General features: G+C 36.7%; 3 protein-coding genes across 15 annotated transcripts in view; 1 reads left to right on the top strand and 2 right to left on the bottom strand.

The window, feature by feature from the left end:
- The window catches only part of TRAPPC13 (trafficking protein particle complex subunit 13), a 38,049-nt gene extending 19,353 nt beyond the window's left edge, over positions 1-18,696 (bottom strand). For 5 of the 6 annotated variants that reach the window (XM_005672485.4, XM_085001550.1, XM_005672486.4 and 2 more), the window contains exons 1-4: positions 18,351-18,687; positions 8,965-9,033; positions 7,828-7,927; positions 6,131-6,215 (exon numbers count right to left, since the gene is read on the bottom strand). In XM_005672485.4, the coding sequence (XP_005672542.1) occupies positions 6,131-6,215; positions 7,828-7,927; positions 8,965-9,033; positions 18,351-18,396 (300 nt within the window). In that variant the 5' untranslated portion in view covers positions 18,397-18,687. 6 annotated transcript variants of the gene reach the window in all.
- Positions 12,207-18,423, bottom strand: SHLD3 (shieldin complex subunit 3). Its single transcript, XM_085002414.1, has 2 exons — positions 18,351-18,423; positions 12,207-15,260 (listed from the first exon to the last, which is right to left on the bottom strand). The coding sequence occupies exon 2, from the start codon at positions 15,145-15,147 to the stop codon at positions 14,392-14,394; it is 756 nt and encodes a 251-aa protein (XP_084858540.1). The 5' UTR covers positions 15,148-15,260; positions 18,351-18,423; the 3' UTR covers positions 12,207-14,391.
- Positions 18,697-18,784: 88 nt separating the features above from the next.
- Positions 18,785-21,414, top strand: part of TRIM23 (tripartite motif containing 23) — a 43,441-nt gene continuing 40,811 nt past the window's right edge. For 6 of the 8 annotated variants that reach the window (XM_085002408.1, XM_005672494.4, XM_085002410.1 and 3 more), the window contains exon 1: positions 19,067-19,214. In XM_085002408.1, the coding sequence (XP_084858534.1) occupies positions 19,134-19,214 (81 nt within the window). In that variant the 5' untranslated portion in view covers positions 19,067-19,133. The other 2 variants (XM_085002409.1, XM_085002407.1) reach the window with 1 other exon arrangement.

Below are 21,414 nucleotides of genomic sequence, written 5' to 3'. Positions count from 1 at the left end.
AACAAGAGACAAGTTTCTTACCAACAGAGGAAAAAAAGGTACGAATAAGAAAAGGGAGAAGCCTATAACAAAATCTTCAGTGTTGGAATGGAATTTGGGACATCAGTATGAACATATGTTTAAACAAATGTGTAATATACAGATGTTACAGAAACATATAGATGTGTGCACATGTGTTACTGTATAACACTGAAAGGTAACTGATCCATTCAAGACAATATTAGATGTCAGAGACCAACTGATCTGTAGAACTAGAGACTGGCATTAAATCATCAACTAAGAACGGACCACTTTCTCTAAAGTAGCACCAAGTTACTTTCTATCATATTCCCCTCTTTATTCCTTCTGAACATTTACCATTTTCTCCTGTTGTCTTAAATGGATCCTCTCTAATCCCAGTTACTTTCTATCATATTCAACTTTAACTTCCTTTGTAACATTCATCACACTATATTATTATCTTACTTATTTTGTTTACCTGTTTCTCTCTGCTTCCTCTACCAAAAATGAAAGGTATTGAGGCAGGAATCTCATCTTTTGTTTACCACTATAATACAGTGTCTGGCACACAGTAGGCAGTTAATAAATGTTTGTTGAATACTGAATGAATGAAGTTATGATAAAAATTTCAAGGCAAATGTCAAGAAAGATTCAGAAATCAAAGATCACATTAAGTCACTGGGATTAAGATAGCTAAGTTTTTAAAAGTTTTTTTTTTTCCATCAAAAAAATCAGTTAATGGGTTTTCCGCAGTTAATTCTAACATTCTTAATGCTAGGTACTTTGAAGTGGGATATTTATTAGTACTGTCTCTTTTGTTCCATATTCAGTTATTAAAGAGGAGCTCACATTTACTGGGCAATTACTATGTGCAAGGCCTTGTGCTAAGCACATTACTCATTTAATTCCCACAATCCTGAAATAGGTTATTGTATTATCCCTCTTTTACAGAAAAACCAAGGCACACAGAAGGAACAAATCTTCTCAGGTTATGCAACTAATTATGTAATGAACATGAAATTCAAAATTCTTTAACAAACATTTTAGAAATTAGAGAAATGGGGGAAAAAAGAAAGTCAAACCTATGGGCTTTCTGTCCAACATGTTTTCCTATGTATCATTTTTTAAACATTAATAATCACAACTACTACATACAGCTGAACACTTTTACCTTTCTCCTTTTTCATATTATAAAGAATGCTGCACTTAACATTTATTTCCTAATTACCTACCACAACTTTTCCAGGAGCTGGAGATACTCCAGTGAACAAAACAGACAAAAATCCCTGCCCCATTTGTGGAAAATACTTAACAGTAAAGGAGGAATGGAGGGCTGGCTTGCTGTAGGAAAATACAATTCAAATTACATGGTAGGTTTCATGCTGCAAACTGTTTTTTTTTTTTTTTGGATGGGTAGTATTTAAAAAGGCAGAGAGGGAAGGGGAAAGGCAGAATCATTTCAAGTAAGAGTTAGCAAAATGCTTTAAGAGTAAAAGTTCAAGATGTTTCAGAGATCGAGAGAAAGTTTCGCATAATTTAAGCCATTCGTGTTAAAAAAAATAGGGAAAAATATTTTAAAACACCAAAAATAAGTTTTAAGAGAATAGAGGCCCTGTCTATTTTGTTTCCTGTCACAACTCCAGTACCTAAAATTTTGACTGGAATACATACTTGTTGAATGAATGAGCAAATGCCTATTATACACCACTGGTTCTTAAAGTATGGTTCTCAAACTAACAGAATCAGCATTACCTGAGAACATGTTAGAAATGTAAATTCTTGGGCATCATTTCAGTTCGATTAAATCAGAAACGCTGGAGGTCAGGCTCAGCAGTCAGTGTGTTTGTTTATTTATTTGTTAGGGCCGAATCTATGGCATGTGGAGGTTCCCAGGCTAGGGGCTGAATTGGAACTATAGCTGTCAGCCTACTCCACAGCCATGGCAACGTCAGATCCAAGCCACGTCTGCAACCTATACCACAGTTCACAGCAACACCGGATCCTTAACCCACTGAGGGAGGCCAGGGATCCAACCTTCGTCCTTGTGGATGCTAGTCAGATTCGTTTCTGCTGAGCCAAGATGGGAACTCCAGCAATCAATGTTTTAAAAAGTCCTCCAAGTGATTTTAATACCCTCTAAAGTTTGTGAACCAGCGGTATAGAACATTAGCATTATCTATTTTTTTTATTTATAGCACACTACCCTGTGTTTTGTTTAGAAAACACTTAATTTTTTTTTTTGTAGTCTGCTAAGGTTTGCAGACTTATTGCTGAACTTTTTTTTCAATTAATAAACAAACAAAAAACTATTAGTGGTTTCCAGTTAAACATGATAGATTATATAGCATTTTTAGTCTCAAAAATATTAAAATGTCAGTAAAGGAACGGCAACAACAAAAAGATTCATAAGCTCTTTTCTACATTTCAAAATTCCAATTTTTTAAATTAAAGTCTTGAAGGCAGAATTCTGAGTAGGTAAAGTAACTGCAGCAGAGTATGAATTTTCCAAGTCATCCTCAAATAAATAAATAAAATTAAATTAAAAAAGCTATATGGAATGACTGGCTAACGGGGACCTGCCGTATAGCACAGGGAACTCTACCCAATATTTTGTGAGAATCTATACGAGAAAAGAATCTGAAAAAGTATGGCTGTGTGTACATGTATAACCGAATCAGTATAGCAGAAATTATCACAACATTGTAAATCAACTGTACTTCAATACAACTTTAAAAAAGGAAAAAAAACTATACAAACTTTACATTAATATAAGTAGAGGGCAGCAAATATCTAAACTCCAAATTAGGAGTTCCCCCTGTGGGGCAATGGGATCAGTGGTGTCGCTGGAGAGCTGGGATGCAAGTTTGATCCCTGGCCTGGCACAGTGGGTTAAGGATCTGATATTGCCAGATATGTGGCATACCTGTAAGCAAACAAATACCGACTTTCTGCAGGCAATCTGTCATACTCTTGTCATGAGCCTTTGTAAAGAATAAGAGAAATTCAGGAAAAATTGGACTTAAGAGAGAAAAGAAGGGTAGAGATGGGCCTAAGCATGACGAAACTGCTATTAGAAAGACAGAGTCTATTCTAAGTGAGAAAGTACAGAGAAAGGGTATTACTGGAAGATGAGAACACAGCCTATAGCGCAGAGACTTATTAACAATATGTTTGATAATGAAGAGGCAGTTTTGGAAAAGATAACACTTCAGGGGGAAAAGAGAGCGTTAAAAAAGAAAAGAGGAACCTTTGGGAAATTGTCAGTGAAGAGAAAAAGAGGCAAGAGGAGAAAATTTAGGATGCTCCCATTCATAAGAAAAGAGAGAAATTGAGGAACACTTCCTCCTTTCCCATCCTCCCAAATGCGACCCAGTGAAGAAACCACATGTTGCTCACAATGCTGTAAGAGAGTATTTCTGAATGAGGAATATCAGAGCGTCCTAAACTGCATTTCACAGACACCAACAGTCTTCATCCATACAAAATTACTACAAAAAGAAAACACATAACAATAATTTATGATCAAAATGATCAAAACTGCCACCCAAACCCACAGTGAAACAGAAGAAAACTGTAACACAATATTCAAACTGAATTAAATACCTGCAAAAATACATCTGGAGATCATTACAAGGCATCCAAGGAAACAGAGATGTGCATGAAAATTTAAGGAGAACTAAACAAAAGGAGGCAAGGAAGGAGATCCCATTGTGGTATAAAGATCTGGAGTTGTTTCTACATTGGCATGGGTATGATGTGTGGCCTGGTGCAGTGGATTAAGGATCTGGCATTGCTGCAGCTGTGGCTTGGATTTGATCCCTGACTCAGGAACTTCCATGTGCTGCAGATGTGGCTGGAAAAAAAAAAGAAAAAAAAAGAAAGCAGGCAAAGAAGAACCAATTTACATGTGATTGGAGTTTGTAAAGTGATAAACGAAATGTAATTTGTTACTTAGGACTAAGAGGACTCTTGGTGGGCAGTGCACTGCTCAATAAACATTAGCTATTGCTGTGGCTACTCCAAAAACCACTGCCTCTACAGAAATTAAAACTGAGCAAAGCCCACAGAAATATACATATAACAAAATATGCTATTATAATATTGACTCTTTATAATACTGACTTAAATCATACATATTTGATGATTTATTCATCTTTCTAAAATAAATTCAACATTTACTGAATGCCAACTGTGTATCAGCGAAAAAGTATACTTTTTCCAGGTTCTCAGTCCTTTTCATAATCAAATGCAGAGGTTGGCAAACTTTTTCTTAAAAAGATCAGATAGCAAATATTTTAGACTTGCAGGTCATATGGTTCGTTACAACTCCGCAATTCTCATGTTGTAGCTTAAAATCTGCCACAGATAATACATAAATGAATGAGTGTGGCTGTGTGTTGATAAAACTATATGGACACTGAAATTTGAATTTTATATAATTTTCACATCACAAAATAAGCCTTTGTTTCTTTTCAATCATTTAAAAAGGTAAAAGCCATTCTTTGCTCATTCTTAGCTGAACAGCATATTGCCTTACAAAAGAAGGCAATGGACCAAATTTGGCCCACAGGCTATAGTTTGCCAACCCCTGACCTAGGGAAAGGCAGAAACCCCATCCATAGTATGGCCAACATATGTTACATGGATGCAAAAATTGCAACCAGTTTCTGGAAATGGGGTCATATACGAAACTTGGAATATTTGCTAAGATCCTTTTCAATCCTAATACTTGCTGATCCATTTCAATATCATTCTAACTGGACTTTCCTTTTGGTAATATTCTAGTCCCTAAGCTTACCATTGTTTGTTTGTTTGTTTTGCCTTTTCTAGGGCTGCTCCCACAGCACACGGAGATTACCAGGCTAGGGGTCTAATCGGAGCCATAGCCACTGGCCTATGCCAGAGCCACATTAATGCGGGACCCAGGCCGCATCTGCGACCTACACCACAGCTCACGGCAAAGCCAGATCCCTGACCCACTGAGCAAGGCCAGGGATCAAACCTGCAACCTCATAGTTCCTAGTCAGATTCATTAACCACTGCAGCATGATGGGAACTCCTAAACTAACCATTTAAGGAGAGATTTTACAACTTCTCTCCTACATACAACGGATTTTTTCCTCTTTTATGCTCTTTCTCTTTGTGAATAAATTTTACGTTGTTTAATTGAGCTAGGATATTCTATTTCTTTTTCTTTTTTTTTGTTGCACACGAAGCATATGGAAGTTCCCGCTAGGGGTTGAATCGGAGCTGCAGCTGCCAGCCTGCACCACAGCCACAGCAACACCAGAAATGACCTGCGTCTTCAACCTACATCACAGCTCACGACAATGCTGGATCCTTAATCCACTTAGCAAGGCCAGGGATTGAACCTGTGTCCTCATGGATATTAGGTGGGTTCGTTACCACTGAGCCAGGATGGGAACTCCCTAGGATATTCTACTTCATCATTTCTCAAAACTGCAAGAAATCTTCTAGTTGGGTTTCCTAGATTTTCTTCAAGAGATTTCCTACAAACTGTCCCATCCAATGCGTTCTCACGTCAGTCTTCCAACACAGTGAAAACACCTTTACTTCAAAGTCTCCACTGACTGCCCACTGTCTTAAAATAACTTTAGCCTTAGTTTTGCTCTTAAGATCCTCCATTATATCGCTACTACGTATCTTTACAACCTTACCTACTCTTATTAAGTGAATTCTACAAGAACCCATTATGCATTCCTATCTTTCTGCTCCAATTACCATGATCCTTTGTCTTTTTTCCTAAATTTTGACATTCCTTCAAGGTCCTCTTTTGTCCTCTCTCCTTCAAAAAGCCTTCCTGAATGATGCAATCCCCAGTATTCTTTCCACCTCTTTCAAATTTTATCATGTTAATCACAAGATATTAATAAAAATTTTAAGTGTTTTTACCTTTGGTACATTTTCTCACCCAAATTATCACAAACTTTGAGGGTAAGGAAAAAAGATTCTGTGCTTAGCATATCTTATAACATTAGGTGTTTAATTAATGCTTGTTATTAATGACAATTAAAAAGTTTCATATCAAACATGCATTTTCAGGAAGTTTCAAAACCTAGGAATAGAAATTTAAAAGTGAAAAAAAATCCCAAATAAAAATGCCACTTACTTTAACCAATATATCTTTTACAACTTGATTGCTATCATTATGAACGCTGATATAACTGGAAAAAGTCTCTCCCAAAAATATATTCCTGTGAAATAAAATAAATTTTTAGGCAGAAATCCATTCAAATTTTATCATAAATTTAAATAAATATTCCATTTATGCACTACTGAGAATGTCAAAGGGAGAATTTACTGTGAGAAGAATTTTCAGGTGAAACACTGTTTCAATATTTCTCTTTTTTTTGTCTTTTGAGGGCTGCATCCCAAGCACATGGAGATTCCCAGGTTAGGGGTCGAATCAGAGCTGTAGCCGCTGGCCTATGCCACAGCCAGAGCAACGCAGGATCCTTATTTAACCCACTGAGCAAGGCCAGGGATCGAACCCGCAAACTTATGTTTCCCAGTTGGATTTGTTAACCACTGAGCCATGATGGGAACTCCTCAATATTTCTTTGTTTACACTAGGCTGCTCATTCATTACCTAGTGCAATTCAAAATACAGATTTAATCTATAAAATATGACATATATCTTGGCTCTCAACTACTAAACTGCCAGTCCTCCTAGAAATAAGTCATTGAAATCAGATTCAAGAATCTTAAGATTTGTTACTGAAGGGGCTAGAAAAAGGCTATTTTTGAAATAACTTATGCCCAGAATCTAGAAGAGATCAAGTTATTAATCTGAGTATTTTTACCAATTTATTTTACTTTTCTAAGTTATTCTAATAAAAATAATGACCAGGGGAATTACTTTGTATATTATATGTATAAATATACATATAAACAAACATAAATATATGCAAATATATTTATTACAATATTTTAATATAAATATATTTTATATGAATCTATTTCTAAGCTTTCAAGACACTAGTCAATGACCAAGTTCTGTAAACTTTTAAAAAACATTTAATAAAATCTTTTATTTGTAAATCAATAAATATCTTCTATATCTAAAAATTTAGACAATGATGAGCATGTTAGTAAACGAAGACAATATTTACTGCCAAATATACCCTGAATGTACAGTTGTCCCTCAGTATCTAGGGGGATTGGTTCCAGGATGCACCTCCAAGCCCGGAATACCAAAATCTGTGGATGCTCAAGTCCCTTATACAGTATTTGCATATAACCTACGCATATCCTCCCATACATTTTATTTTTTCATTTTTTTTTAGGGCCACCATTCTGTAAACTTTTAAAAAAACCTGAAAAACTTAAAACTTGGTTTTAAATTGTCTCAGTTGCAAACAGAGTGGAACCAGGAGATTCTATCTCAGTAATAACTGAGAATAACAGAATAGGTAAGAGCAAGAAAAGGAATAAAATATTTAGCACTCCTAGTTAGCTGACAAGTTCAATGACTTATGTTGGTAAAGTACTATGAAGTTGAATAAAAGAGCTGATTCTGAAAGAGACTGAGATTAAATCAGTTAAAGGAAAAGGAATATGCAGGTATTAAAAAGAAAGTTAAAATCCTACCACCTTAGGAACCACTATTAATATTTTGGTATGCATTTTTTTAAATGAAAAAAAACAACAACCCAGAATCACATAGTATGAATTTAGTAAAAGTTCCTTTTTGACCACTGAAATGTATCATAAGCATTTTTCCATCCCATAGTTATTTTCTGAAAACATGATTTGTAATGGCTTCAGCATATCGTTGTATTCCTAATGTGAACATATCACTCTTACCCAAAATTCTGTGGTAAAGTCAACATTTCTCCCAACATCAAAATTTCTGCACCATTTACAGTTGAAGGATCATCTCTCATGAGTTGGTTAAAGAGATCTCCTGTAGAAAGAGAAAAACATCAAATTCTAACATTTACCTTGTAAATGACTTTTACTTACCTGCATAAATTTTTTAAAAAATAATATCATGACAAAATTATATTAAATAATCTATGTTTTAATCTTCACTACAACAAATACACCCACCCCCAATTGTTTCTACAGAAAATAGCTACTTGGGGAACAAAGGAAAATGTAGGTCATGATATACAAAATAGAGAAAGCTCCAATAATTTAATTTTTATTTTATTTTATTTTTTTTGCTTTTTAGGGCCACATCCACGGCACATGGAGGTTCCCAGGTCAGGGGTCAAATCAGAGCTATAGCTGCTGGCCTATGCCACAGCCACAGCCACGCCAGATCCAAGCTGAATCTGCAACCTACACCACAGCTCACGGCAACACTGGATCCTTAACCCACAGAGCAAGGCCAGGGATCGGAACTGCGTCCTCATGGATCCTAGTCAGATTCGTTAACCACTGAGCCATGACGGGAACTCCATAATATTAAATAAAGGGAATGCTAACACATATTGATGGAACATTTGAGGATGAATGTAATTTTAATATTGTCATTATAAGGAATGTTTTTTTTTTTTTTGGTCATTTCTTGGGCCGCTCCCGTGGCATATGGAGGTTCCCAGGCTAGGGGTCCAATCGGAGCTGTAGCCACTGGCCTACAGCTAACGCCGGATCGTTAACCCACTGAGCAAGGGCAGGGATCGAACCCGCAACTTCATGGTTCCTAGTCGGATTCGTTAACCACTGCGCCACCACGGGAACGCCCAGGAATGTATTTTTAGTAAAACTAAAATAAATGTCTCTTGTTGCCATGGGATATCATTGTATCTTGACTTAGAGATTATGAGTGAGACCTGTTACTCAGATGGCCATCATTCACAGGTACAAAAACAGATAACAAAGAATGCAGCAACAAGTTAGCATGAGACTGGCAAAGCTGGGCTTACTCCAGGTGATAGAGGTAATCCAGGTTTCAACTTTTCCCTAGATGCAAGTAGGATAAATCATGTGTCTTACCAGGTAAGTCTTTCTCTTCACATGTTACTGGAATATTGGTGAACAAAGTAGGCTTAGTCAACCGCATTACTGTGAATAAGGTAAATAGAAAGGAAAGGAAGAAAGGAAAAAAAGAGGAAAGAAAATACTATTTTAATGCCAGTATTCCCAAGTTGAATGCCTGGTATTCATCCATTTTATACTAGTATAATATATAATCTAAATAATTCCTAAAGTAAATATAATAATAAGTATTAAGGTTGTTACACAGTAATGATTTATTAAAAATGTTAATATATAACAAAAATAATTTTTATATGACAAAAAGAACTTCACTTTTACTTCCAATCTAATCAATTATAAAAATTAAATGCAAGTGTAATATACCTCATTATACAAAAAGTAGAAAATAAAAGAATTTTAAAGCCTAAGGTATATTAGGAGATCAAGGCTTTAAAAAAATCCTGAGTCACTTCACTGTAAACAATATTAACAAAATATTAACCAATATTAGCCTGATAAGGAAAAAAAAAATGTTTAGATGCCCCATCCTGAAAATGAAACCGTAATTTCAAGCCAAAAGGATTTTTTTAAACTTTATCCCTTGGTTATAATCATGGACCACTGGAAGTTCAGTAAGTGGCCCTTTAAGTAATATTAAGTAATATTAATTTTGTGTAAAAATTATGAAAGTATCAGTCAATGTACAGGTTTTTGAATTCCAACCAAAACTAATATTTGTTCTTAGAACATGTCAGAATGCACCTAAAGTTTATCTGGAAAAACAAATAGATAAAAATAAGCTAAGGAAATCAGCAGGAAATATTTAGAAAACACTAGTTAAAACATAGTAAAATTTTAAGTTCATCATAACTAATTGGCTTATTAATGCGAGACTATACAGACACGTTAGAGAATTTTAAGTTGTTAGGATGAAGCAAAAAACACATCAACACTATAAAGAGCTAGGAAAACTGTTTCACTATCTGAGAAAAATAAAATTTAGTTTACAAATTCCTTTCAAATATCAAATAAATTATCTTGCATCAAATGGTTAAATAAATAAAAATCGAGCAACAGAAAACTAGAAGAAGTTAGAATTTATTAAACCTAGTCTAGAGAGGACAGGACATTCCAATTAAAAAAAACCTTTTTCCATTATTTCATATTTGCACAATATGTGGTATTCATTAGCATATGTAAAAATGTACCACCTAACTAGCAATTAACTAGTTATATCATTCGTTCAAATTTAGTCCCTTTCTCATGTTGGTCTTAAATGTCATCTTTCTCAGAAAAGGAGTAACAGGTCACCCTGTTTCTCTCCTAGCACCTTGTACTTATCATGAACTATGTGTATTTACTTATTTGTTTACAGCACTGCTATCTGAACTTCCTGAGTTTTAGGCTCTTAAATAATATGTTCAGTTTTGTGGCCTTGGTGCTTGACGCAGATTCTGGCACATAGTATATTCCATAGATTTTGCTGAAAGAATTAGCACCTCACCAAACCCCTCAAGTTTAAATGGTATTTTAAAGATATAAGTTTCATGAACTGAGGCCATTAAACAATGTTATATTAAATACATGGCTGTTGAAACAGCAAATGCTGACACAATTTCTGAAGTCACTTGTGTAGCTGGTATTTAATGAGCATTTACTCGTGCCAGACATGATGCTAAATCTTTACAAGTGTTAACAATTTTAATTCCCTTAACTGTAAGGTTAGAATTAGCATTATCCTCCTTTAACAGATAAGAATGGTGCCTAGAGAGGATAATTTGTATATAAAGATTATAAAGCAGACTAGATTTGAACTCAGGTGATTTAGTTCAAAAATAATTTTCCTGGGAGTTCCCATCGTGGTGCAGTGGTTAACCAATCCAACTAGGAACCATGAGGTTGCGGGTTCGATCCCTGCCCTTGCTCAGTGGGTTAACGATCTGGCGTTGCCGTGAGCTACGGTGTAGGTCGCAGACGCAGCTCGGATCCTGCGTTGCTGTGGCTCTGGCGTAGGCCGGTGGCTACAGCTCCGATTAGACCCCTAGCCTGGGAACCTCCATATGCCGCGGGAGCGGCCCAAGAAATAGCAAAAAGACAAAAAAAAAAAAAAAAAAAATTTTCCCTATTATTAATTTTATGAGCCTAGGGTCATAAACCTGGAATGTCATGCATTATTAGAACCATCCCATGGGAATTCAAAGTCAGACTCTACCTAAAACAGAACATTAACCACCTACAAATCAGTGACATGGATGGGGGTGAAAGGGGAGGTGTTTCAAACCTCTTTCACTCCTACTTTTAACTAGGAAAACAGATTAAAATTAAGTACAGACTGAAGGGGACAAAAAAGAGTTCTGAAAGTGACAAACAGGAGATAGTTTTTCTTACAATCTAAATATCCAAGACTAAGCTCACTTTTAACGTCAAGTGGTGTTCTCTATTTCTTCTCCACTTTTTTTTTATTTCAGATGAGACCAAAACTTAATAAAGAGGAAGTATACTCTCAAGGGAATCCTGAACCATTCTTTTTAAAAAGTGTTCTTGAATTAACCCAGACATGTAGTCAGCTTATTTGCTTATTATACATTCAAACTTCCATTATGTGAAAAAGTCCCATCAAGCTTAGGTTTTGCTGATTCTGCTTTTTCAAGTCTTAAGTGAATTAAAAAAAAGAAATTTGGGGTTATAGATTAAGGAATTAGGCCAGTTCAACTTGCATATACATTTTGCTTGGCCAGAACATAAAAACAAAACAAAACAAAACAAAAAAACTTATGTAGAATCTTCTTTAGTTTGGGAGTCCTTACTACATTCTATAATCTTACTGCCTGGTTCCTGAAGGCATTTAAGTTTCTGAACTTTGAAATAACCTGGGGCACTTTTTTTTTTCCTTTTTAGGACCACACCTGCAGCATATGGAAGTTCTCAGGCTAGAGGTCAAATTGGAGCTGTAGCTGCCAACCTATGCCACAGTCACAGCAGCATGATACTTGCTGCATCTGCAACCAACACCACAGCTCATGACAACACTGGATCCTTAACCCACTGAGTGAGGCCAGGGATTGAACCTGCATCCTCAACGATACTAGTTGGGTTCGTAACCTGATGAGTCACAACGGGAACTCCCAAATGAGAGCATTTGGATCAGACTAAAGCAAAATGAATCATTACACAGGAGCTCATTTTAGAAATTTTCAAAAAATATTCTAACTTATTTGCTAGGTTGGCAAAAACCAAATTCATGTGACGCCTTCCATATATTTTTTCTTACAACTTGAATTAACATTTACTCGAAAATGGATAGCTCATCAGGAAAAAATAATATTACAGTACTATTGCCATTTTCCTAGAGAGCAAATGCTTTGGCATTTTACCAAATGCCCTCAGATTCACTTTCCTGTACATGTTTTTGTTTCCTGAATTTATTCATGTCTATGACTCAACAGTGAAACCTAGAAATACTGCTGGGCCCTATGTAACTAGTACTAGAATCATTAGTCCTAAGGTTCTAAATACTCTATAAAGGCTTCGAAGAAATGGCAGTGAATTCTCAATTCTTAGGCCCTAATTACTACCTAAGTATTGTCTAGATAGGTAACAAGTGAAGCTCTCCTTCCTTTAAGATCATGGCACTATTTGCAGTAAAATTTAATCTTCATTTTTCAAGTTCTGAATCACCTTTTCACTGTTTTGCAAAGGAACACAAAGCAATTCATATGGAGCACATCAGAAAAATTTAAATCTGCCACATATGAAGATAAAGCAGCTCTTTTTAACGTGATTTTTTTGAATTAAAGAACTGCTCATAAGAAGCCTATTAGAAAATATTCATAAGAATATTTTCAGTTCTGTATATAATCATTTCAGAATAAAAATGTATCATAAAACCATTGTTTTATGATTACCTAACTTTCAACCTTTGATTAGCAAACTAATGCTAAATAAGACCTGAACAAATAAAAATCAAATTCACTGTTTTTGACTGCCTAATAACATTACCAAGCCTTATTTGCAAAGCTTGCTGGTAATAAAGCATAACTTTTTGTCAAGTCTTAATTGAAAAGTAAGAGGACTAACCACAAAAGAGGAAGTAATTACTGAAGAAGTTACTTTGGAAACTCCCTCTACACCTGGTGATTTTTTATCTGAAGACTTTTGGAAGCATCCATGCACATGATGATTATTTTCTACGAAGCAGTCTCATTTGAGACAATTTTTAAAAAGGTGCTAAAAATAGTTAAAACAAAACAGTGTTTGGATAGTGTGAAACCTAATTAGAAGATTACCTCATTATTAAAAATTGGTAAACTCCTCATGTTTTAAGGAACCTCAGCCACCTCAGGCATTGAGACATGCTCTAACGGGCACATTTACCATGTATCATTGAGCCCCCACCATGCCATGCCACAAGGTAAACCTGCTTCTGCTTTCCTAATGAGTACATCTTATTGTTGTTGTGGTTTCCCCCCCAGGGATTTAGTTTAACTACTAAAGAGTGACTCCTTGTTAGTTCTGTGAAGGCAGAGTCCCTGTTTTTCTTCTAGCACCTAGTTCATAGCAGGCCTTCAAATTAGTTAAACATACTTTTAAATACAACTTTTATTATATAATCACCTTTGATAGTTCTATGAAATGATGTGGAAAACCAATTTATAATGTTTTGTTTATGGGAAACCCACAATAACACCAAGAACCAGAGAATTAGTGATCAGCATTAACAGTCATTAAGATCGAATTATCTGTATTAAATAAAGAATAACGTGCTCTTCACTTCAAAACAGGTTATTGCCTTAAAGATACATTATGGTCTTACACAAATTATACATTTTGTACTTTTGTTACAAAACAACACATCTATTGTCTATTACCTATCTCTGGAAACAACAGCACAGTCTGGGCTGATCTTTCTATTTGAACTACCTTCATGCCACTTGAATACCATTTCCAGCAGAATTAGTTTTAGTTTTATTTTATTTTTTAAAATGTCATTACACTTTAGGTGAGTTAAAAAAAAAATCCTATAAAATGAGTTTTTGGGGATTTACCAAAATCCAAACTATTCACTATAATTCATAGAAATAGCTAATTCAACCACTAGGAAAGTAACAGAACAAAAGGAATAGAACATTTTACTTCTAAATTCAGTTTAAATAATAATTTATCACAATTCGCTTAAAAGAAGGCAGCTCAAAGCAGAACCAGAAAAGCTAGGAATTCACGGATATTTATTTCTGGGACACAAACTGTACACATACTACTACACAATTATTTGTCACTAAGTTAGGAATAAATAGCCTATTTTAGCAAAGGGTCAAATTAAAAATTCATTAAAAATGTAAAAACTGTTAAAAATTTTATTCCTGTTTTAGTTCATTTAGTTAAAATTCAGTTTTAACTAAATGAACTCAGTTCATTCAGAACACTCTTTGTGACAATCAGAATTCATTACATACTAAAAATAGCACCATATTTATGCACAAATAAATGTATTTTCCCAGTAAGAGCTAATCTTCCTTTAAGAAGATTTCCCACATATTCACAGTACATAACATCACAGAACACCCATATCTGGCCTAAATGTCTCTGAATTGTAGCATTACAAGATGGAAGTTCATTGTGCCTGATAATTCGATTGAGTTTTGCCCAAATGTCTTCCAGAGTCTGGTTGTTACAAATAGTGTGTTCTATTGTCCATCTCACTCTATAAAATGAGTGTAAATTTAATGCCTTTAACCTATCTTGCAAATTTTTAGACAAAGGAAAAATATTTTCAGTACAATTACTGCTGGGAAGTGAAATACTCCAAGACCTCTTCTTGTGCCGTTTTCCTTTTTCTGACTGTTTATCCAGATTTCCAGAATTAGTCTGTTCATTCAGTGTGTGTGATCGAATTAAGTGCTTCTTTTTTTTCAAATTAGGTTGAAACTCCAACAGATCTACTGTGCAATCATAACTCTGTGATTTAACATCATGTCCTGAAATGGCTAAGTACTGCCTCACATCTTCAGCTGCCTCTTCAGAAATCACAGGTGGTGATCTTTTAGGTTTGATTGGAAGTCTGGACCCATCATGTGGAAACCAAGGAATAAATCTCGATAGCGGACGTGTAGGAAAGTCTTGAATTACTTTCTCTGCAATTTTTGGCAGATGTGTGGGATCACTCTCATATGGTCGATAATGTAATATTACTTCTGTAGTCATTCTGTAGTAATCCAGTTACTCTTAATGAAAATTTCTTAGCTGAGCTTCTCAGACTAGAATGTAATTTACAATTACAAGACTCTTTCTCTTTCCAAATCAGAGGGAAACAGGACCTAAAGTGGAAGTATTGCAAAGAATAAGACATGGTAGGGATAGCCTACATACAGATAGGCAGGGGAAAAAAAAAAAAAGAAAACCAATTCCTATATGATATTTTACCAAAGTACTATTGGTAAGTATGAATGTAATTCACAAAACTGGAAATCTTTTCTCACCAAAATTAGGGATCTGGACTAGATGCCCTGTAAGATCCTTTCAGCTTAAGCCTGCTAGTAGTCAACATGTTTAACTGAACGGATATAATGGATTTGGAAGTACTGACACGGATATGCCAGCAACAATAATCTTAAGACTATGGCAGAAATAAAGAGTAATTTAGTGATTTTTTAAAATACTAGAGTCATCTGATGGTAATGAACAAAAATATAATAACACTGGACCTTCCTTGTGGCACAGTGGGTTAAGGATGTGGTGTTGTCATTGCAGCGACTTAGGTTGCTGCCATGGCACAAGTTCAATCCCTGACCTGGGAATTTTCACATGCTGTGGGTGCAGCCAAAAAATTATAATACTTAAAAATTTGAGACACCTAATTTGAAGGCAATGATAATCACTGTAATTTTTAATCTATCTTGAAAATAGATCATTTTATATTTTAAAATTATATAATTCTACCAAATATATAGGTAGAATGCTTAATAATTTTATTTCATTCTCATTAGTAAACAACCAAAACATGAAAATGGTTTAACTTTGAATTTTAAACAGGCTAGGAACAGGTTTTGTGATTAAGTACCATCTATATAAGTGGAGTGCTTAAGCAGTGTCAAAACCTTAGTAGCATTGCTCCTTTATTCCAATTTGGAGAATGAACAAGAAGGCCAGAGCCTTATCTTTTCTCCTCTTAGAAGTCTTCAAATTGCCCCAAATTAAGTCACTGATAATAAATTCCAGCATATAGTACACAGGCACAAGAATGGAGCCTTCCAGGATCTCCAAGTTAGGCTTCCTAATTAGGCCCAGAGCTTCATGAGCCTTATATAATGCAGGCTCTTTCAAATCCTAGCTACTGGAGAAAACAACAGAAGTTTGATCCTTTCTACCAAAAAAATAATTAGAGAACCACTTGATGGGGGTTCTGCCACTGCCAGGATGACCGTCAGTAGGGATTCCTTGTCATGGTATCACAATACTCATTCAACCAATGATTCTGAAGAATCAAAAGAAGTAACAATCTCATAATGATTCTTTACACCTACCATTAATGTCCCACTAACAGATTTGATAACTCTTAAATTTATAAATGACTGTGATCCTTAACATCCATAATTTAAAATACGGATCTAAACAAATAGCATATTCTTTCAAGAATTAATGATGCTTCTATTTTTTTCTTCCCTCTATTTTTTTCTTCCCTCTTCTTTGCACTTTCACATTTTAAGATATGGCATTAAGAATTCTTTCATTGTTGTCTAAACTTATTCAGTGTTTTATTCCAGGGACAGTGAAGCTGTGAGAGCACCTGAATATTTTACACACATAAGAAAGCAACTTAAATGATCATATATTTGGCATGCAACTTTGGTTAAAATTAAAACTTGTAAAAATTCTTGGATTACTAGGATAATGGGGAAGAAGAATATCAAAGAGCTTAAAGAAAGGAGAACCTATCAGGGAAGCACTCGTCCTTTTGGATTGCTAAAATAGTCTTCCTGAGGAATCTTCTGTTTTGGAAAACCGAAGATACTGGGAAGGACTATTTTAGCAGTCTATAACTGCAACGGCAGTTCCACATCTCTGGAATTTAACTGTGTTTAATAGCTTTCAATTTGTATAAAATGACCTCAATCAGCTAATAGAACTGCTCCAAACTCCCAGCAAAGTAGAGTCAGTAAGGGAATGATGTTAGAAAATGCTGTTTCTTTCATTAGAAGGCAAAAGGGAGTCTTGGAAAGATGAAGGCTTTGTGTTGAAATATTACCTTAATCACTTACTAGCTCTGTGGTCTCGATAAAGTTTAACTTCTGAGAGTTAAGTAATATCTATTCCATATACTTGATGTGAGCCTGAGATAAAGAACAGGATAGTTTCTTCTTTCTTCAGGAATAAGTCATTTCAGTCCAGGTCATTTGCTCAGGCTAAGCTTATAGGTCCTATTGCTATACTAGTTAACATTTCAGTTTCTTAGTTCTACGGTCAGACAGTTCTGATATGTCCAACTATCAGTGTATGATTTTACGTTACAAATGAAACCGGTGAGCTTCTGTAATGTTTGCTGCTTACACTGTCACTGAGGGGATAAGGGTCCCTCAAAATGGATACCACAAGGAAGGTAAATGCAATTCAACTGAATTCATGGGCCTAGGGAACATTTTCACAGCCCAGTTCAAGAAGATATTGGTAACCACATAGTAGTGCATACAAGAAATAAATGCATTTGTGGTAATAAAAAATAGATGAAATAAACCTGAAAGCATTTCAAATAAAAAGTTTCAGAAAACAATTCCAGAAAAGTAAGCCCTGCTAGTTTCCCCTAAATAATAATCAATTAAATGATCAAACGTACTCGAAGTTGTTTGCTGTGTACAGAAAATGAAAACTGACACGAATATTCCCATATACACAATACTTTGAAGTAAACTGCAGTGATTTTTAACAAACCTAAATTATATGTTGTAGTATTACGTATTTTTAAATCCTTGGCACAATAACTAGACTAAATTTCACAAATGAAGCTGAAGCCTGGTAACACTGTCATTGCCGCGTCAAGAGATAAGAGACAGAGGAAAAAACCACTTTAGATACCCGCTGTTAATGGTCTCATTTGACAGGGCTCTCCCCAGGGTAGGGAGGTCAACTACTGCCAAAAATCTCTCCGGTGACTGCAGCAGCATATAACAGAGTAAGTAATTTACCACGTATCTATTCCATTTTACAGGGCGATTCTCAAACTCAAAACCCAAAGCGAGGAAACGGCTTCCTCACGCTGGGCGCCCAAGGACAGAGAGGAGGACGAGTACTGACAGTGCTTAAGAAGGACGAGGCCTACATTCCAGAGGCAGGTCTATGTGCCATGAAGCTTCGAGAACTAGTGAGAGAAGGGGAGAAAACAGATTACTGGGAGCCGGGTTCGCAAAGTTTACCTTTCAAGGCCAGCAGGTGCTCCTGCTTGGGGGGATTCACTTCCATTGTGACCGGCACTTTGGAGCCACTGCCTACGGAGGCTGAAGCGGTTCAAACAGCCCGGAAGAAAACAGAAAAGCGCACGTCCGTGAAGACAAGGCATTAAAGACACTCCCAACAGTTTCTGTCTGCCGGTAGCGCCTTATATACTCTTCTAACCACGTCCTTTACTGACCCAACGGCTCCTTTTTACCAAAGTCATCTCTTGCTTCTTACAGGCCTATACATAAAATACTTCTCTATTTTCCAGCCACAGCCACACGCCGCTCTTTCAAGAAAGCACTCCACGGTAACAATACACAACCTCCCAAATACCTACACTGCAGAGTAATTGATATAAATGTGGCACGCTGGGATTTGTAGTTTAAAAGCCGCATGGCATGCAGGGAGATGTAGTCCCCGGTCTCCGTTCGTTAGAGGGAAGAGGTCATTGCTGGGGTAGGAGTTTCATCCCAACAATTTTCTTCTGTTTTATCCTCTCTTTTTTCCCTTAATTTTGTTCCTTCTATCAAGTTCAGACTCCTCAATAATAACAAAATAACAAAACGCATCCACTGAAGAGTGTGCAGCCAATCAGCAAACGAGTGCCAGAAGGAGGAGCGAAGAAGTCGGCCCCGCGGCTTCTCCGCGTCGTACTGCGCCTGTGCACCAGCAGCGAGCGCCTAGGCTTCTGGGTAGGTGGCTCTACCCCGCCTCTTAGTGAAGGCCTTGACTGCTGCTTCTGCGGCACTGCACCTCCTAGGATGGCTGCCCTGGTTGTAAACAGGCCTGGTGCGGGACTAGACAGTGGTCGTCAGGGCAGCCGGGGGACAGCGGTGGTGAAGGTGAGGGACCTTGCGTACTCTGTTCTCCGCCATCTGCCTCCAGTTCATGCCGGAGATCTGGCGGCACTACAGCGGCCCTGGCTGTTGGGGGCCGGTATGCGCGGCCCTCTGGGCCCCTCTCGGCTTTACAAGCTTTGCCCTCCCTTCCTGAGGCCTGAGGTTGCATGGTCTCCTGGTCATGCTAGTCTTCTGCTTGGAGTCGCCAACGGGGACATTTGTGAAAAGGAGCCTATCGACATGTTAGAGTGACCTGGGCTGGTCTTTCTCCAGGTCCTCTGCTTGTAGTTCAGCCCAACAGGCGTTGATTAGCCTTTTTTTTTTTTTTTTTTTTTTTTAAATTAAATTGAGCCATTATTATTGCCAGGTACTACGTTAGGTATGTAAGATCGTTAATATCTATTAGAGGTAAATGTTGATTCTCGTTTTACGGGTGAGGAAACTAAAGTTTCGAATAACACTGTATAGTGGAGCCACAGCTGACTGGCTTTAAAGTACACTTTTCACTATCGTATTACTTCTGTAATGAGAGCTCTATTTTTTTTTTTTTTTTTTTTTGTCTTTTTGCAATTTCTTTGGGCCGCTCCCGCGGCATATGGAGGTTCCCAGGCTAGGGGTCGAATTGGAGCTGTAGCCACTAGCCTACGCCAGAGCCACAGCAACGCGGGATCCGAGCCGTGTCTGCAACCTACACCACAGCTCACGGCAACGCCAGATCGTTAACCCACTGAGCAAGGGCAGGGACCGAACCCGCAACCTCATGGTTCCTAGTCGGATTCGTTAACCACTGCGCCACGATGGGAACTCCGAGAGCTCTATTTTTGCTTGACCTGCTCCTTCCTTTCTTTTTGTAGTACAGTTTGTCAGCACTTTTGAGAAGTCTCCAAAAGTCCCATTAACTCTGGGGAATGTGAATTGCCCTATGACTGAACTTTGAAATTGTATCATGTGTAGATGCTCTAAAATGTATTTACTAAGAAATCAATTGAAATATGTGGAATTCGTTTTTCCATATATAGATAAATAGAGATTCGGAAGGGAGAACTGATTTCAGTGGTTTATAGAATAAGCTAGGAAGATTTATAATCTGTGCTATTGAAAATTCTTATTCCTGACTTCATATTAGAATAGCTGAGGACTTAAAAAAAAAAAAATAAAAATTAGGCCCCCGGTTCTGATTAAGTTGACATCAGTGTATTTTTTTCATTCCCAGAGTGGTTTTAATGCGCAAACTGTTCAGAACCACTGGGTCAGATATCTGAAATTTTCTTAGAATCTTAAATAGTAGACACCTATGATTTTTCACCTAATGTTGGTTTTATATGACATCAAATGATACATTTCTGCTAACAACTGTATTAATCAGTATTGGTAGTTGTTGATTCATCTGACTTTTATATGTTAATGACATTCTGAAGTACATAGACTATCTGAAATGCAGAAGAGCGCTCTTATTAAGCTTGTTGTATGGTTGAGTTTTTATTTATTGAATTATTCTTTTTCTTTTTTAAATTTTATTTACTTAATAATGATTTTTATTTTTTCCATTATAGCTGGCTTAGTGTTCCTTTTTTTTTTTTTTTTTGTCTTTTTAGGGCCACACTCGTGGCACATGGAGGTTCCCAGGCTAGGGGTCCAATTGGAGCTGTAGCCGCCAGCCTACACCACAGCCACAGCAGTGCAGGATCTGAACCTTATCGGTGATCTACACCACAGCTCATGGCAATACCAGATCCTTAACCCACTGAGCGAGGCCAGGAATTGAACATGCATCCTCATGGATACTAGTCAGGTTCATTAACCACTGAGCCATGATGGGAACTCCAAATTAGGCTTTTTCTTTTTCTTTTTTTCTGTTTTTTTTTGCTTTTTAGAACTGCACTTAATGGCATATAGAGGTTCCCAGGCTAGAGGGTGATTCGGAGCTATGGGCTGCTGGCCTGTGCCACAGCCACAGCAAAGCCAGATCCGACCTACAGCACAACTCCCAGCAACGCTGGCTCCTTAGCCCACTGAGTGAGGCCAGGGATCGAAAGGGCATCCTCATGGATCCTAGTCGGGTTCGTTAACCACTGAGCCACGAGGGTAACTCCAGGCTTTTTCTAAGTAGAGAATACCTGTATGTTATTTTGTGAATTAACTTCAGTTAACAAGTTCTTAATTGAAATAGATATTATTGCTGTTAGCTCCTTTTGTTTTGTTA

The sequence above is a fragment of the Sus scrofa genome, chromosome 16 (assembly GCF_054392235.1).
Source record: "Sus scrofa isolate SSC_HxYL_T2T_F1_AM1 chromosome 16, Sscrofa_HxYL_maternal_Yorkshire_Landrace_v2.0, whole genome shotgun sequence".
In the NCBI taxonomy this organism is placed as follows: Eukaryota; Metazoa; Chordata; class Mammalia; order Artiodactyla; family Suidae; genus Sus; species Sus scrofa.
The sequence above is the reverse complement of the archived record's forward strand: the minus strand, read 5'-3'. Positions and strand labels throughout refer to the sequence as shown.